The 18,574-nt window shown below is 44.8% G+C and overlaps 1 protein-coding gene across 1 annotated transcript in view; it reads right to left on the bottom strand.

Annotated features, from left to right (window-relative positions):
* LOC111961248 (inactive tyrosine-protein kinase PRAG1-like) overlaps positions 1 to 18,031 on the bottom strand; it is a 33,491-nt gene extending 15,460 nt beyond the window's left edge. Inside the window, exons 1-3 of the mRNA XM_023983369.2 lie at positions 17,588 to 18,031; positions 13,254 to 13,636; positions 11,253 to 13,063 (exon numbers count right to left, since the gene is read on the bottom strand). Coding sequence (XP_023839137.1) covers positions 11,253 to 13,063; positions 13,254 to 13,520 — 2,078 coding nt within the window. The 5' untranslated portion in view covers positions 13,521 to 13,636; positions 17,588 to 18,031. The remainder of the gene's footprint in view (positions 1 to 11,252; positions 13,064 to 13,253; positions 13,637 to 17,587) is intronic.
* Positions 18,032 to 18,574: the final 543 nt, after the last annotated feature.

Raw genomic sequence — 18,574 nt, 5'->3', positions numbered from 1 at the left:
CTGATTATATCTGAATGAAAAGGAGCTCCATCCTCCTGGGGTAGTTTTTCTGATCATGGGACGCGATTAGACTGAGTGACAAGCCGGCCACTGCTTTTCAGTTGCTTCATTATAGCTGGTTAATGGGATAACAGAGCATAGGATCGGCTCCTTCATCTCATCTCAGATTGACTGGCTCTATTGCTCTATCCACCGGGTCTTTTAACTACAATCACCTCGTAAATCACCACAGCAAAATGTGTGTGTGTGTGTGAAAACCCTTCTCATTCTTGAGCAGAGCAGGACCCAGTATTATTTTTCACACCAAAGGTTTACAGTGGCTTGCGAAAGTATTCATCCCCCTTGGCATTTTTCCTATTTTGTTGCCTTACAACATGGAATTCAAATATATTTTTTTTCGGGGGGGGTTGTATCATTTGATTTAGACAACATGCCTACCACTTTGAAGATGCAAAATATTTTTATTGTGAAACAAACAAGAAATAAGACAAAAAAATTGGAAAACTTAAGCGTGCATAACTATTCACCGCRCCAAAGTCAATACTTTGTAGAGCCACCTTTTGCAGCAATTACAGCTGCAAGTCTCTRGGGGCATGTCTCTATAAGCTTGGCACATCTAGCCACTTGGGTTTTTGCCCATTCTTCAAGGCAAAACTGCTCCAGCTCCTTCAAGTTGGATGGGTTCTGCTGGTGTACAGCAATCTTTAAGTCATACCACAGATTCTCAATTTGATTGAGGTCTGGGCTTTGACGAGGCCATTCCAAGACATTTAGATGTTTCCCCTTAAACCACTCGAGTGTTGCTTTTGCAGTATGCTTAGGGTCATTGTCCTGCTGGAAGGTGAACCTCCGTCCCAGTCTCAAATCTCTGAAAGWCTGAAATAGGTTTCCCCTCAAGAATTTCCCTGTATTTAGCTCCATCCATCATTCCTTCAATTCTGACCAGTTTCCCAGTCCCTGCCGATGGAAAAACATCGATGGTGTTCTCGGGGTGATGAAAGGTGTTGAGTTTGCGCCAAACATAGGGTTTTTCTTGATGGCCAAAAAGCTCCATTTTAGTCTCATCCCACCAGAGTACCTTCTTCCATAGGTTTGGGGAGTCTCCCACATGCCTTTTGGCGAACACCAAACGTGTTTGCTTATTTTTTTCTTTAAGCAATGGCTATTTTCTGGCCATTCTTCCGTAAAGCCCAGCTCTGTGGAGTGTACGGCTTAAAGTGGTCCTATGGACAGATGCTCAAATCTCCGCTGTGGAGCWTTGRAGCTCCTTATCTTTGGTCTCTTTGTTGCCTCTCTGATTAATGCCCTGCTTGCCTGGTCCGTGAGTTTTGGTGGTGGGCCCTCTCTTGGCATGTTTGTTGTGATGCCATATTCTTTCAATTTTTTWATAATGGATTTAATGGTGCTCTGTGGGATGTTCAAAGTTTCTGATATTTTTTTATAACCCAACCCTGATCTGTACTTCTCCACAACATTGTCCCTGACCTGTTTGGAGAGCTCCTTGGTCTTCATGGTGCCGCTTGCTTGGTGGTGCCCCTTGCTTAGTGGTGTTGCTGACTCTGGGGCCTTTCAGAACAGGTGTATGTATACTGAGATCATGTGACACTTAGATTGCACACAGGTGGACTTTATTTAACTAATTATGTGACTTCTGAAGGTAATTGGTTGCACCAGATCTTATTTAGGGGCTTCATAGAAAAGGGGGTGAATACATATGCACGCACCACTTTTCTGTTTAAAAAAAAATAAAAAATTTAAACAAGTTATTTTTTTAAATTTCACTTCACCAATTTGGACAATTTTTTAAAATGTCCATTACATGAAATCCAAATAAAAATCTATTTCAATTACAGGTTGTAATGCAACAAAATAGGAAAAACACCAAGGAGGATGAATACTTTTGCAAGGCACTGTATGATGATGAAAGATGGTGGAAATGTTGAGGTGGAGGTAAAAAGTAAAGGACAGAGTGTGTGTGTGTGTGTGTGTGAGAGAGAGTGTGGTGGGGGGTGGTGAGTGAGAGGTTGAGGTACTCTCTCTCTCTAAGTTTAAAACTCTGAGATAATTTGTATCCTAAATATCAGATTTCCCTCATCAGATTTTCCCCCAGCTACCATCGGAATGTAATAGTCTTAATTAGTGTCCTGAGTAAATTTAAAGACAACCTCCTCAGTGACAGTCAAGGATACATTACAGGGAAGGACCTTGAGTGAGATTGAGCCTTTAAGAGAAGACATGCATGGACAGCCTCCCATCATTAGGGTCTCATGAAACAGTGCCAATGTCTTATAACTGGACAGCGTATTCGTTCTGAACCGTAGGGACACTTAGGATGGGATCCAAACAAACGCAGATAAATGTCCTCTGCACTGCGATAAACTTTCAAAGGCAATTTGCCAGACATTTCCAGTTATCACGTTCCCGGTAAACACTGCTATTGTAGGCTCTAGCGTAAATCACCTCACCTTCAAAAGTCAATTGCGGTGTACAGGTCCATCTGTGTTTGTCTGGATCTCAGTACTTATAACTAATACGTAGAAGGTAAACAGTGCTAAGAAGCCTTGTGGATCTGTTGACACTCATGATATCATTACATGCATGTGGTATTTTTAAAGAAGCATCAGGGTTGAGGGGAGGGCGAGTTATAAGCGGTTAAGTTATAAGGGGACTACAGATGGCAGCGTTGTAAGATAAGCCTCACTTGCCTGTGGGTGATGTTGTGGTAGATTATGTTCTACAGTACTGAGTCTCTCTCTCTCTCTCTCTCTCTCTTCTCTTTCTCTGTTTCTCTCAGTCACACAGCCCTCCTTTGAGTTACAAAAGAGAAGAGCTACCTAGTAGCGAGCTAACTTTTAAATTAGGCCGCAGTCTCCATCACTTCCCCTGCCTGATGGTCAGTGAACTGTGACTACGTTGTCAGATGATGGTTGGATAAAAAGGTTACCGAAACAATAACAAGCTCTGAAACCTTGTTTATCATGGCATGGCTTCCATTAGCTCTTCGGGCATATGTCTTTCTGATAAATCGCCAGTGTCTAAGGGGTTGAGTAATAGTGTACATTTACGCCTACCTGGTGGCCAACCTGCCTATACTGTGCCCCTCCCCTCTCGCTCTGTCCCTCGCTAGCTCGCAATGAAAGATGRGTGTTTYTGTTCTTGGAAGTATGGCAACTAATCAGTCTCCTCCGTAATCTTGACACTCAGAAATGGGAGTTGACACCGGGCCCCGACGTCCATTATTTTGGAGTCGACTCTCCACCACTACATCATTGTCGTTAATAGTTGGAAAAATGTCAGAGAAAGGCAAGCGGGAGCAGCGACGTCCTGTATGGCAATACTTTGAGAAGTTAAATGAGAAATGCAAACTTTGCAAGTTGGAATTGAGGTACAGTAATGGTAGTACAGGTGCAATGCTTAATTAAGGATCATACRTTTTTTMCRTWKAATTTTTGCCTAAAATGACACACCCAAATCTAACTGCRTGTAGCTCAGGACCTGAAGCAAGGATATGCATATTCTTGATACCATTTGAAAGGAAACACTTTGAAATTTAAGGAAATGTGAAACTAATGTATGATAATATAACACATTAGATCTGGTAAAAGATAATACGAAGAAAAGAAAAAAACATGGTTTTCCCACCATTTTTTCCCCTTCACCTTTGAAATGCAAGAGTAAGACCAATATATGACTTAGGAATCTAGGCGCAATTTCAATTTTGGCCATTAGATGGCAGCAGTTTATGTACAAAGCTTTAGACTGATCCAATGAACCATTGCATTTCTGTTCAATATGTTGTATCAAGACTGCCCAAATGTTTAACCATCTGAAAGGTACCCAAACTTTTTTCCATTTATTTATTTTTTCCATTTATCATATCCCTAACTTGAAACTCTAAAACTAGATAGAAAGTATGTATAAATAATAATAGACCTATATATTTTAAATAACTGCCCTTTTCCTGGCCCGCAAATTGATTTTGAGGAACAAATCGGTGAAACAAAATCTCTGCGGCCCTTTGTTGAATTTTGAAATCCAGATGTGGCCCTCATGACAAAAAGTTTGCCCACCCCTGATATTCTATTATATACTACATCTATACTATACAGTAACAAATCTAAAAATGATTTCCGTTCCAGCCCGGTCATGATGAATATTTCCATTGAAAAATGGAACAAAACAATTCAGACAATTGCGTCTCTAAAATTGGAAGTGGAATAGGGAATCGAGGAGGACAGCTCTGGTTGAAATAGATTACTGAGAACACGATTTCTCTTCACAGAGCCAGAGGGTGACCTTGGCAAGTAGCCTATTTAGCGATCGATACAGAGTGTTAGAGGATGATATGAGGACCATTGATGAGAGTCATGTGCTGCTATGAATAGCAATAGAGAAGCCCACTCTTATGATAATTCATCATAACATTATTATAGAGTACATTATATGTACATATAGGGTCCCTGAATGCATTCATGCGGGTTTATCTCGGAAAATACAATCCAGATCTATAACTGGCTCATTGCTGTTGGACAATATAGAGAAAACTGAGTGAATATTATGATATGAAGTCAAGTTCATCATTTTGTATGCTACCCTATCACCATGACCACAAAATAGCATTCCTGTCGCCTTCTTCCAGCAGCAGCACTGCAGCATCCGCAAGCTAGCCTGTTAATTAAACATGGTGTTAGGCTAGCGAGGTTATAAATACAACATTAACACAGCCTGATGATGATGCTTATAGTTGTAACAGAATCTAGTCATTCTATGTCTACAACTATAAGCAACTYTAGTCTTATAGTTGTAGACATAGAATGACTAGATTCTGTTTCAATGGCTGAACCGTTCKATTTCCTTTTTAAGCATTGAGCGGACACTTCCTATCTAGAGCGACTCACTTGAAGTAAGTGTGGAAGAGTTCACACAACTCCAGGACCAGTCAGTGATTCACCAGTAACGTTGGTGTGTTGTAATGCTGATTTTGTTGCCTTGCAAATGCGGGTTAGTTATTATTTTGAGAAGAATAGTGACCATTGTTTCAGCAACAAGGTCATATGAAAAGCAGGCCAGTCATAAACCACGGCCTTGCTGCCAGGGATATTAATGTACAGCCACAGGGCCCTCCCTCCCTCCCTCCCTCCCTCCCTCTTTGGGAAGTATATTAATGTACAGCCACAGGGCTCTCCCTCCCTTCCTCCCTCCCTCTCTCTTTGGGAAGTATATTAATGTACAGGCACAGGCCTTTCCTCCCTCCCTCCCTCCCTCTTTGGGAAGTATATTAATGTACAGGCACAGGCCTTTCCTCCCTCCCTTTCTCTCTCCCCCTTCTTCCCTCTCTCCTCTCTATGGGCAGCAGTCACTGTACCCATAACACGTGCAGAGCAGAACTACAAGCAGCAGCAGCAGCAACAGCAATGGGACGTGTGGTGTGGTGCAGCAACGCTTCGTTTCACGGTGCTCCGTCTGCCACCGCTGAGAGCTACGCCTTAGAGAGCTTTATGTTTTATGAGTCCTCAAGGTCTCCGTCAGTCATGCTCCCAGGATGGATATAACCCATTTAACGTTCAGATATATCCTACATCCGTCTGTCGCCAACCGTCTTTTATGGAAGATGCGTTTCACCCCATCACCTCCTATCCAGATGACTGGGGCTGCATGCCAAATGGCACCCTATTCCCTTCATAGTGCACTCATTTTGACGAGAGCCCTAGTCTCTGGTCACAAGTAGTGCATTATAAAGGGAATAGGGTGCCATTCAGGACGCAGCCTGTAACCTCCATCCACATCCCCAACCCTGGAGAAATAAACCTGGAAGGCATGACATGGGGAGGTTTATGTAATCAGATAAGATACTGGCGTCTCCTATCTGGGCAGCAGGCAATGGATTCACACACAGGGCTGGTTTCAGCTCTCAGCTCTGACAAGCAGTGCCAACCTATGGGGGACGCCTGACGAGATCGCCTCTGACCTCTAACCTCTGACCTCTCGATCCCACTGCAATGTTATTGTTTCAGTCCATAAGTTGTATGGTTTTGGTCTGACGAAAAATAACCTTAGTTTGCAGTACTTCCAAAAAGTTGAATTTGACCAAGATTAGAACCATCTTATTCAACATAGGGCAACAAAGAAAGTTCACTAGATCATATCTACAAGASCATATTGTTTATGTTCAACAGAGTTTGGCTAAAGGTATGTTTCAGAAAAGTCTCATACAGTACCTCAGACTGAAGTATCAGCAAAGGTCCAGGCAGGATGGCCATCAGYCACATTATGATTCCAGGTCCTTACTCTCGTTCAAAAACCACAAACTAGGAAGTAATGCAACACTCCCTCAACAAGAGTCATGTGTGTATTTAAAGTCTCTCTCCACAGAAAAAGCAATGGCACCTTTAAAGAAAAAGGCCGTATCTCATAACCTCCACAAACCACACAAACGCACTTCTTCACTGCAGCGTTTCCCCTGTACTCTTTCAAACCCAGCAACTATGCTATCTAGTCTATTCTCTGCCATCCGGAAAGGATAAAGCTGATCGCGGAGGGGGGGGGATCTTGGCTGGGGGTGGCACCTCATTGCCATGGACAGTTTGGGAGTTGCCCCGGGCAACAATCTGCTCTTCCACTACTTTAGGCAACCCCTCCGGGTGTCCTGCCCTGACCTGACACACCCACATCCCATAATACACACACAGGACTGATGGGGGTAAGATGGTAGGCCACACACAACGGTTTGGACCAACTGTCACTAGGGTCGTTCCACCTCAAAAAGCACAACGAAGAGGATTTCAACACCCACCATCATGGCATTGTTTTTTTTTTACCCTGTAAGCAGTCTATTGACAAGGTATGACAGTAACCCATGCTTTCTTTTTGTTTGTACCATTGACTTGCATTGGATTTGTGCCACAAATYCTAAAACGTTAGCARTTGAAACAGTGGCCTTGTAAACTAAACCAAAGCATGGATTGCTGTCATACCTTGTCCATAGACWCTTACAGGGTAAGGAAACTAATATTACTTTGTAATTTGGGTGAAATATRCCTTTATCGTTYAGGGGGTGCGGATAATTTTTTGGTAAATCACCTAATAGCAGGAACAGCACCATCTAGTGGTCAGAACCTGGTAATATCAGGATGTAGGATGGGACATAAACCTAACAACTTCAYTGAKCAATTTCTCTGAACGGGAAAAAAACATCACCAAYTTCACTGAGAATACATGACCTAGGATGAAGATAAATGCTCAGAGCTGRAGCTCCATACTACCAAGACACAGAGAACTGATACTCTATACTCYTTGTTGGGATTGGTGTGGCGGGTCTGTGGGTGACTTTAGACCATTTCTTTGGATTCCTCATGTCTTACTCATTGTTAGTTTGGTCCAAATTGSATGTAAGATACTATATTTACTGAATATTATATGAATCCTAGAAATTTAAATGGCCAATTTGGGTGTAATCAATTAGCTTAATTTCMCAAAGATCAAATTGCAACAAAAATAAAGTTTCAGGAATGCTCATCTTTTATGTTTCCAAATACAGAAACGATTGCAGAGCAATCTGAGATGGTGGGTATCATGGCTTGCGGAAATCACATGGAATGACCCACTAAGGATGAAAYGACTGCATCAAAAGTATCACCTCACACAAGGACCTCCCAGTGAGGACGTTRGTTTGGTTCCTCACAGTGATCAAAGAACTGAGATGACGATTCCCGRCGTGAGAAGGACAGACTTCTCAACCATCTGGGTTCTTTAATGATTCATCACACAAAAATGCCGCCTCATCGGGGTTTGGTTGGTTTGCCTGTTTTCCTCCTCCTCAGCCTGGTGGAAACACCACTAGATGTGTCTCAAATGCCACCCTATTTCCTATGGGCTCTGGTCAAAAGTGTAGGGAATAAAGGGCCATTTGGGACACACAAACTGTCTGTCTTACACTCTTCTCAAAGGCTTTTCTAAGACACTTTGTCTCTGCGMGATTAAAGTCTGACGTTTCCGGAGTTATATTGGGTGAATTCTGAGCTGCGAAGTTGAATCTGTCGRCATCTGACTGTTTCTTAGCAGAAGACCGAGAGGAGAGCTCTTGTGAAGCTGACAGAGCTTCATTATTTCGGGAAAGTTCACCGTAAAGTCTATGTGAGGGTTAATGTGACTCTGAGGCACGTTGTTTAAACACGGGAAGAACCGGCGTGGCAGTTCATGCCTAGTCCTAGTGTGCGCTATAGCAGTTAAGCTCTCGGGGAAAACAAAATAAGAACTGAATACCCAAAAGCATGACGGTTGCTAGGGCAAGGCATGTTCCCACATGTCTCTAGAAAGTGTATTTTGAACAGTAGCAGCATGCTTGCAATGTCATAATATAATGGGAGAGATGCATCAGCTTCCTAGTATTACAACAAAAATACGGGTCTGGGAAATGCAATCAGCAACAGGGGTTCTAGAGTTCCCTACAGCCAAAACAAACGCTGCTGCCGAGACTCATTTGTTTCGTATTGAAAAGTTTCAAATGTCAAACTTTAAGTTGCCAAATTATGAAGAGGAGAAAGGTGTTTGGGATGACCTTGCTCCCCAATAACTTAGCCTAATACGGTATTGGTTTGACACATTTGAACACACTTTCATATGAATACACAATTAACACCACTACAGCCTCCCTGCAGTTTGAAACTTAGAAATGAGATGTAGAAATAGGCATATACACATAGAACCAGCAGAGAATCAGCACGGTCTTGTTGACACCTAAAGCTGCTCTGTTCTGAACTCTGCAAGGACTTGAGCAATTTCCAATTGTATTCTAAACCTACAACATGCCCCGACAAAAAGCAAGGTTTATTTTAAAATGACCATTTGACGTCAACATGGCGGCAAGCTATGTCTCCTTCTGCTTTGGGTGTATGAGTCAGCAACCTCAACGTGTATTAATAATCTGAGGTCTAAATAGTACATGGGGGGAAATGTCACTAGAGTTTAACAGCTAGGTTATTTTATATAGCCATGTGGCTATATTTGTTTCATAGGTAGGTCACAACTAGCTATTACCAATGTTGGAAACATTGATTGGTTTCCTGAACATTTGAATTCGAGCTTTGTTAAAATGCGTATTCACATCTTATAGATGCATGAWAACACAGCAACATCTTGGTTAGTTGACAATGTTATCTTTGTGCGTGCCTGTCAGTGTCAATGAGACAAGGCACAAGGACCCCTTTCCCCCCCAGTCCCATCTATTGTGTGGTGGCCAAAACAAATGTAGAATATGACAGGGAAAGTTTTTAATGCCCATTTTGTTCTTGACTTTTAGAATGAAAAGTTAGGCTGCAGTTACACGACTCAACTTGCACGCAGTTCTAGTGTGCAGTTGCAGGTTGCAGGTGACATCTCAAACAACTTTGCTGTTACATGAAGCAACTCCCAACACGATTAAAATAGCATGCGACAGCCAAATGAAATTGAAGCTGCTTCTGTCATACTGTTTGAGAATTCTAAACTCACCCCCATGCCATCTGCTGCATTGGGCCTTGTACATTGTGATTACATTGTGAATACAGAGTTGGCGTAACTCCGCATTCAAATGGGGCAGCAATGAAAATGAACGGGCCTTTAGCTTTTGTGCTAGCATCAACATCCGGGGTACGCTGGCGAAACAGACCAAGCAGACCGGGCTGGCGTTTGAGAAGTCGACGAGAAGTGAAAAATTCGTCCTTTAGTTGTACATTTTCTTGAAATCTAGGCACAACTTAGATTGGAGCCAACGTCTTAAGTAATTGAACATGTTGTTACTCCAACCTCGTGAGAGTGACGAGCTGACGCGTTTTCATTTCCGTGAAAAACTCCTTTACGTCGAAGGAGTGCCTTTTTGATTTGACGGCCTGCACGTGTGACCCGATTTTATGTGTTGCTACGCATGAGCTTAACTAACGTTGTCATGTCATCGCCTACAGGTGTGATCGGGGATTTCTATTGGAGAAGCAGTTTCTGCCCATCTTCATAATGTACTGTCTGTGTTGTTGACATGACAACTGGGCCGGTGTTCCGAACCTTCGAATGTGACAAAGGCATAAATTCTGATTGGCTGTTTCTTGCGACTAGTTGCATGACGTTGAAAAGCTTCAACTTCGACAACCTTGCAGATGATATGCTTATTATTTGCAAGGGGGTGTTTCACAGAGCACTCGAGAAGCAACTCAGTTGCAAGCACCTGAAATTGTGTTTCCGAGTTGCGTTGTGTAACRCCACCCTTAGACTACTACAAATGGAACAAGGAATGCATTGAGACTGGTTCCGGAACAGTCTGAATGATCCTAAGGGTTCTGGAATGAGAATGGAGGCTGACACCGGCTGAATAATCTCACAATGAAAGGCGAGATCACAGTCGCCTCGCTCGCCTCGCATCACTGCACAAGACGAGGGAGCAWCATTTAACCACCACACGCAGAGAGAACCAACCACATGGCTGCTACAACAGACCTCTCTAGTCAGCTGATTAGGTGCACCAGAGAGGGGGGGTGTTAAACTATTCATCTGTTGTGTTGACATTCCCAAAATAGTCTGACAAGTGAATAGTTAATTATCAAACAGCAAAAACCTTTTAGAGTACAAGGGACATTTAAAATGTCTACACTACATAAAGTAAGTGTTAATGCCCTTTGCGTTGCTTAATTTATGTACTGCATAATGATGAATGAGTTTCATTACTGTCGCGCRACAAAGACTTGCACTCGGTTCTATGGTCTGTCTGGCATGCTGTACTGCACTATGCCTGAACCAAGCAGTGCATTGGYTAAGTGGGGAGCCTTTTAAAAGCTATAAAGAAAATGACAAGAGTGGAAAGAGTGGAAATAAAACAAACGCCTATCTGAACTGATACATTAAGAATCGCGTTTGCCTAAAATGTTGTCTCGTCGATATGAAGCAAGCCATCTAATTCCAACTCAAATGACTGAACACTGAACTCGACGAATATACTGTGTATTCAACTAGTAAGCTACAAAGACGAGCCATGGCCTTTTGCTCTTTCAGACTCGCCGTCATTSATTCTACACTCTCAGGAACACCATCCATACCGCAATGCTCAGTGTGAGGGAAATAATCCAGGTACCGTACATGACAAAAGAGTGACTCGACGACAAAGATGAGTAAAGCTACTTCACTACAGTACAATGACTGCTCTTCATTCGACCCTCTCAGGAATGCCATCCATAGGCCATAGCTCATAGAGTGTGTAAAAAACAAAAGGCCCAGGCCTAGTTTCTTACCTGTGGTGTTTCTTAGGCGGAGGGGGTGGAGGAGTGGGGCCCTGGCTTGAACTKTTCCCCTCTGCTGAGAGCTGCACCGTGCTGGAGACYGACGATGGAGTCAACGGCTGCGTTTTGGTCAACATGCTCCTGCTATGTTTGCCCTCCTCTACGCTGCCGCCGCTGCAGCCTGCCTGCTTCTGTTTCTGACTGGCACCATTGTTGGCCACGGTGCCTGGCAGGGTCTGGGTGCTGCCCTGCAACCCCCCAGTGGGTCTCCAATCCCTGGCCTCCCTCCAGACAGCCGCCCCATTGATGAGCCCCATCACCCTGTTCCGAGAGGAACTCTCCTGGGCATGGCCCTCCTCCCCCTCCTCCTCCTCCTCCTCCTCCTCGATCCGGCCCTCCCAGTTCCAGGCGGTGGTGTGGAGCTTGTGCCTCCGGGCCTCCGATGAGGCTGAGTTGTGGGGCTCCATCTGGTGCTTCACCTGCACCTGGATGTCGCTCTCCCTGGGGGATAGAGACAGAGCCTGGATTCCCTGGATGCTGAGCTCAGGGAGAGGGACTGGGGAGAGACTAGAGGTCCCGAGGAGTGGTTTTGGGGAACGGTTGTTCCTCTTGGGGGGGATAGGGGGGCTGTTCTGGGGCTTGGGCTGGAGGGAGGCAGGGGAGGCTGGGGATGATGTGGAGGATGTCTCTGTGACAGAGGAGCTAGAGGGCCACTTGAAGGCTGGACTCCCAGGGTTACTGAGGGCCGTGGGGCTGAAATGTGGCCACTGGGTGCTGACGGCTGAGTCCGGGCTGCTCAGGTAGAAGGTCCGGTTGTTCTCCTCAGTATGGGCGGCCATGACAGTTATCTTTGCCCTATGGTTCTGACCCTCTCCCGTGAGCTCCAGCTCCGAGCATTGCTTTTGGGCCTGGGGGGGGTTGGGCTTCCCGTTCTCCCCAGCGCTCTGAGGCCTCCTCTTCCTCTTGGTGCTCTCAGCATAGATGGGCTCTGACGACATCGTCTGTCCCTCTGAGGGAGGGCTGGCTGAGAGGCTCTGAGGTGTGGGACTATCTGGCCCCAGCAGTCTGAAGCCATCAGGTCCTGTGAGGGAGTCTGTGCTGCTGCGGTAGGAGCAGGAGTCTGACAGAGACAGGCTGGAGACAGGCTCAGAGAGAAAGGAGTTGGTTRTGCCACCTCCACAGGGTTGGAAGTTGGGCACTAGTAGGCCCGGAGAGGCCCCTGAGCCCATGGTGGTTAAGGCTGGGACGAAATAAGTGCTGGACGAGTCTGCGGTACCAGACGTGAGCCCGTTACTTGGGGCGGCTGTGGCGGTGATCAGACCGTTACCAATGCCGTTACCGGCTGTTGTGGTTGCCGTGGCGATGATGTTGATAGCAATCCCCAAAGGTGCTTGTACATCCTGGACGACCTGGACTTTGGAAGACCCCCTAGTGTCGACACCATTCCCATTGTAAGTGCTCTTGGCGGTTTTGGTATTCTTGGTGATTTGTTGCCTGTAGGAGAATTCACCGTTGCTGTTCCCATTCTCCTTCAGACTGTGGGCACTATGAGGCCCCCGGCCGTGGCCATCCTCCTGGGTCACAAAGATACTGCTGATGATCATACTAGAGTCCTTCTGCAGGGCAGACGGGGACAGAGGGGACAGGGGGCTTAGAGGTCCAGGGGAGAAGCGGCTGCACGGGTAGTCCATCTTCCCAGGGGTTGTAGTACTGTGTAGTACTGCTTCTCTCAGGGCCTTGTTACAGCCGTTACTGTCTATGTAGATCGGGGACAGGTCCAACATCTTGAGGCTCAGTCTGTCCCCTGGACTCTTCTGATTTTCCTGGTGACACATGGAGGGGAAACACAATTCATGGTTATAGAAAACATGCAGTCGTTATTGAATCACTTGAATTAAGTGACTCTGAAACCTATAGGTTTCTATTGTGTATTTATTATATATTGACATGGTTATTGCATAGGAAGGTAAAATGCATTGTCACAAATCTGTATTTGAGTTGGTGAGTTCTCACCTGCTCTATGTTCATGTTGACATCTGCCAGCATGTCGCTGGTGTCAGGGTGCATCATGGTAGGGCGGACAGCGATGGTGGGTTTCGAATAGAGCAACGGCACGGTTACCCCCTGGCCATCCTCCTCCTCTCCACCCAGACTGGCCCTCAGGGCACCACAGGACACTATGAGGCCCCCGCTAGCACAGTGGGCGCTACGCGGGTGGAAGCAGTTCTTACACGATCCGGGTTTCCACACGTGTTCTGCAAACTCGCCGCAGGCTGACATGTTTGTCCGAAACAAACGGTTAGTGGTCGTCACTGATGGGTTGCGGAGGCAATGGAAAGATCCGACATGGTCGATTGGTACACAGAAGCCTGGTGTCACAAGATTGTGCAGAAGATCTGCAGAGAGGAAAGCAGAAATCAGATATTGATAGTGAACAGATTTTGTATTTACTGTGGCGATTCTCAGTACTCTTTGTCTGAACTTCAAGAGTTAATCAATAACCATTTTAACCCAAAGGAATGCTATTAAGAGCACACTTACAGTGCTTGAGCAGAGGTTCAGGGAGCTGAACATAACAGTGGAGGTTATGAAGAGAAGGCATTGTTTAAACGCATTCCCTACAGCATACTTATCTTAACACCGACTGAATTAAGAAATAAAACTTCATTTCATATCAACGCAATCAATTCAACTTTTTAGGAACAGGCATTTGATAGTGGATCGTGGTGTTGCTCAATGCTCATGAGTCAGGATGAAAATACTTCACACCCACTGGTGAAAACCAAAAGGTGCAATCCTCTCCGTTCCTCTCCTCTAACTAACAGAGTTGGCGTTATGTCTGGTGCGGGAATCACCGAGCTGTCCGTCTGCAGGATGAACTAGGATTGAAAGACTACAGTAAACACCTCATGATCATGTTGCTCGACAGTTAATAGGATATATTCCATCACGCCTATGACACGTCTATGACACCGTGGGAAGCTTACAAGTGTTCCCATCGATTCTAACCCATTGCTTAGCTAGACCAGTCTCTGACTGTATGTCGGAGACCAGTCTCTAACTGTATGTGTGGTACCAGGGCCGGAATAGCAAAATGTGTAGAATAGCAGGAACATTTCTTAAAAACGGCTAAATGTTTCTCTTGGCAAAATATAAACAAAAGGATGAGATGAGCTATAAAAACAGCATCATTTTCTCCCTGATCCATGGCAAAAAGTGTGTGGTACCAGAAAAGGTTTAAGCAATGACAGTGATCAACCTCTGTACCACTGGTTCCACACTAATGCTCCATTGATTCCAATCGATTCTAACCCATTCATTTACTCCATCAAGTGTTTGACTGTGTGAGGTGCCAGTAAAAGTTAAAACAAGGACAAGCTTTAAGCTCTTCGTGGTAAACTCAATAAGCCCCACCACTATCACTCCACTCCAGTGTTGTTTGTAACTTACGACGCTCTCAGCTTTGTCCTCGTTCCCAGGCCTCCTAAATGAGAGGATCCTACTTTCTGTTCAGCCCACATGACCCCCCAGGAACATGAAGGCTTTTAGAATGCAGTCTCACGTTCTAGAACGTCCGAAACATCACAGAGGTCGGGAATGKCTTGAATGCGGAGAGGCGCAAGTCGCACCAGGGTGACTCTCACACCGCCACCCCAGCACCACRAACACCTCTCCCTGTGTAAGTCCTGTTAAAGACTGAAGGACGATGAGAATATCCACATGACTAGGAGGTTCATTTGTCTTGTTTCTCCTGGGTGTCCTGCCGTCTCTTCACACAGAGCTAAATACCTAGAGACAAACCTTGGAAATGGTTCACAGTAGTACACACACGTATCCCCCAACCCCGAAATGAATTAGGAAAGCAATATAGATGACGTAGCGTAATAATACAAGAGATTAGTCATCCAATATCAAACAACACCAGAAACTGGAGGATTTATGGTGTTAATAGTATAGCTTGTGTTTCCCATGTAAATAATATCTAGGAACCAACTAATAGGCTAGACACAGGCTGTAGGAGGGGAGTTTGTTGAGATGCATGTTTACATATACAGTACAAACTGAATTCCTTTTGATGTTGTTTTTTTGACACAAGAACTGTCTGGAAAGCACCGGAAAGAGCACTGATTGTTGTTCCAACTCTTGTTCCAACAGCATGAGTTACAAACGTATTCAAATGTGTGACCAATAGAGCGAATTGGCAATACAGACAAGACAGTGTGGTACACGGTCTACTTCTGAATCATCAACTAGCTCTCAGTCCCATGTCAGAATTAGACGTTCATCCAGGTGTCTCAAACGTCAACTTTCGAAGTTGTCACAAACGTTGTTGTCGCAAAAGTGTTTTTAAGGTTAAGTTTAGGCATTAGCTCCAAAATCTTAAGGTTAGGCATTAACTCTGAATGGATAAGGTTTGAGAGGCTTAAAACTAAAATCTCATAAACAACTTTCTARCGCTAGATTCGAACTCGCAGCCTTCGGAATCTGAGGAAAATGCGTACGCCCATCCACCATCCCCCGAGCAAAACCGAAACCTACTTGAAGGTAACAGTGCTCACTGTTGCCCCTAGGGTGCCGGTTTTCACATCATCTCCTGACGTCCTCAGACATGGATGGACGTCCAATACCGACTTGTATTACGTGTGACCTGGCCGGAATCATACAGTCATAGCTGCTGTTCCATGTTCTCAACGGGGTATCTACCTGTCACCCAAAACAAAAACAAGAATGGACGTGGTAAGGAGTTTCATATGAGGGGGCTGTCCATTTCTTCAGCTCCATCAACTGTAGAAATGAACACAACCAAATAGTCAGCCAGATTCGGAGTGTATCTCTTTCTTCCTAGAAATTACACTATTCTACAGCATGTACTCCTGTAGGAGAACATCTATCAATGAGTATGGCTGGACAGTTAATACACAAATTCAAGTCTGTTTTATTTTATTTTTTATAAACACTTACCTGAAAGTGAAGATTCTCATATGGCTGTTAAGAATGTCAAAAGGGGAAAAAATTAAAAAGCGATTGGCCAATTTTGGGTCAATTTTGTCCTTTCAGACTGAAAATAAAAAGCCATCTTTGTCCCTCTGTGTGTGTGTTGTGTGTGTGTTGTGTTGGGGCGGCAGCAGTCAGGACAGTTTGGCTTCCTGGCACTGTTCTGTTATTGCATGCTAGGCAGAGACAGCAGGGGGTGGGCTTCAGCAGAGAGGCAGCAGTAGTTAATCACACACACACACACACACACACTGCATTATTTGCTCAGGGCTAGTGTGGTGCAGTGGGGAATGCAGTCTGTGTCAATGTTAGACTCGGTGGCAACACTCTTGACAGTCATAGTCAGATAAAGACAGAGGCAGAGCAGGGCTTTGTCAAGGACAGAACCGCTGAAAAAACTCTGATGAATTGGTTTACTTTTATACTTAGTCCACATCAAAAAAAGCTTATTTCATGTACTACTAGTGTCCAGTACAGTTGACCTGCATTTGGTAATCACGCTAGTGCCTTCACTTTCAAACAGAAAGCAGCTATGAGACAATTATAAAGACAAGTTTGATACTACAGTATGTAAACCTGTAATTCCATGCTGAAAATGCACTCACATGCATGCGGGCATACATCTAAGGGAAGAAGTTTTCCCGCATGGATCGATACTCTGCACATTCCACGACTGGTGTAARAAACGTAGCAAAAACGTTTTATTAACGAAATAGCGCCATACATTCTCAACTCGATCACGGACGAAATATGGAGTTATCGTGAGGATCTAGAGAACATTACGCGGTTTTACGAAGGCAAATAATAATGTGTATGAAGGCAAATAATGAGACTACCGCGCCTGTTTGAGCATCGATCCAGAATGTCCCGTTCCTTGATTGAGGATTCGAACACTTCACTCTCATTCGATCTTTAGATTGTCGTATTCGAACTGCGACTTGAAGATTCCGGAGGGTATCATTKATTTTTCTGAAACAAGTCATATGCTTCTAGCCTCCTAGAGCACGTGCCTAGCTCCTGAATATCTATAGATGTTGACATGTTCATGCTCCTTGTCCTTTGCTCAGSCATGGTCATAAATAACATTTCACTTTTAGAATCCAATTGCGCTCTGGATCAAGAATGGTTTTCTATGCAGGATCACCTGTGACATTCCTATTGAGGTTTCTTAGCCTGATTATAAACACGGAGCAAATAGCCTACTAAGCAGAGGGACAGCTATATGTTCAACCTGGAGACATTAAACAAACACTGGTTTGAATAAACATAGAGGTGTCATTTATTGGTCAGAGAGGTGCTATTCGGCTATCTGGCAAGAAAAACGCATGGCAGAGTCAAATGTTTTTGCTTACCTGCGGACTTGACTTGCCTGGCAACAGCAATTCGCGCCTTCCAAAACAATATAAAATAACTGGGTCCCCAAAACAAGGTGTTTYATTTATGTTATTTATCCCACGTCCGACAAAACCGACAGGTTCGTTGGGAAGCCTCTAGAAATGAAGCTTGGTGCAGAGTCCCAGCAGCTAGCTTTGATCCGTTGCTCTGGACTCGCAGCGAGGTGAACTGGTAGAGGAACGGGCGAACAGTGAGCTTGAAGCTCCCGCAGTGAGGGGCGGAACTCCCTAAACTATAGGCCTAATAACCTACACGCAGAGTCGCAGACTATAGTCTGGCCACATTCAAGTGGCTGTAAAGTGGTTTTCGGCTACTAGGCTCACTTTCTCTGCTCGCAACATATCGAGCCGATGGCTTTCCCAGAGGCAAGGGCATTTCGCTAGAATAGGTGACGCGCGTAATGTAATATAGTCTAATTGTTCATTTTACTTGTCGGCTGTCAGCTGTTATACAGCTGTTTTGCCCTATTTGTGAAGGGGCGTGAGAAATAAAATGAAATAAGGTATTTTCGTGGTCACCATATCTATAGGCCTGGCCGCCTGGGGGTGATGTTTATCACATGCGTATAGCCTATGATAAACMGCATAATTATTATACTAGGAGGGTATGTGGGAGATAATCCAAAAGTAATTAAACACGCATTTTGGGCAGCTCCGGGGGTTGTTTAGAGTCCCCCCCGGTCCGGCTCTGACAGGCAGTGCCTRGCTTGGATGAGTGCCCCTCTCGCCCCCCGGAGCTCCTGCTTCTGTACGGAGAGAGAAAGAGAGAGAGACGGGAGGAGCCGTGTCGTGCCCCCCGCTGAGCCTCATTATGACCCGGGCCAAACTCGGCATGGTGGGTACCATTCAGTACCATCCCATTCGACAACTGAAAGGTGAAACATCACTGTCAGCGTAAAGCTTCGTCAAAACAACAGCCTGACGCGCGACAACGCACACTAGTCT

This window comes from Salvelinus sp. IW2-2015, linkage group LG4q.1:29, assembly GCF_002910315.2.
Source record: "Salvelinus sp. IW2-2015 linkage group LG4q.1:29, ASM291031v2, whole genome shotgun sequence".
NCBI classification, from domain to species: domain Eukaryota; kingdom Metazoa; phylum Chordata; class Actinopteri; order Salmoniformes; family Salmonidae; genus Salvelinus; species Salvelinus sp. IW2-2015.
This window is presented reverse-complemented; position numbering and strand designations above follow the sequence as displayed.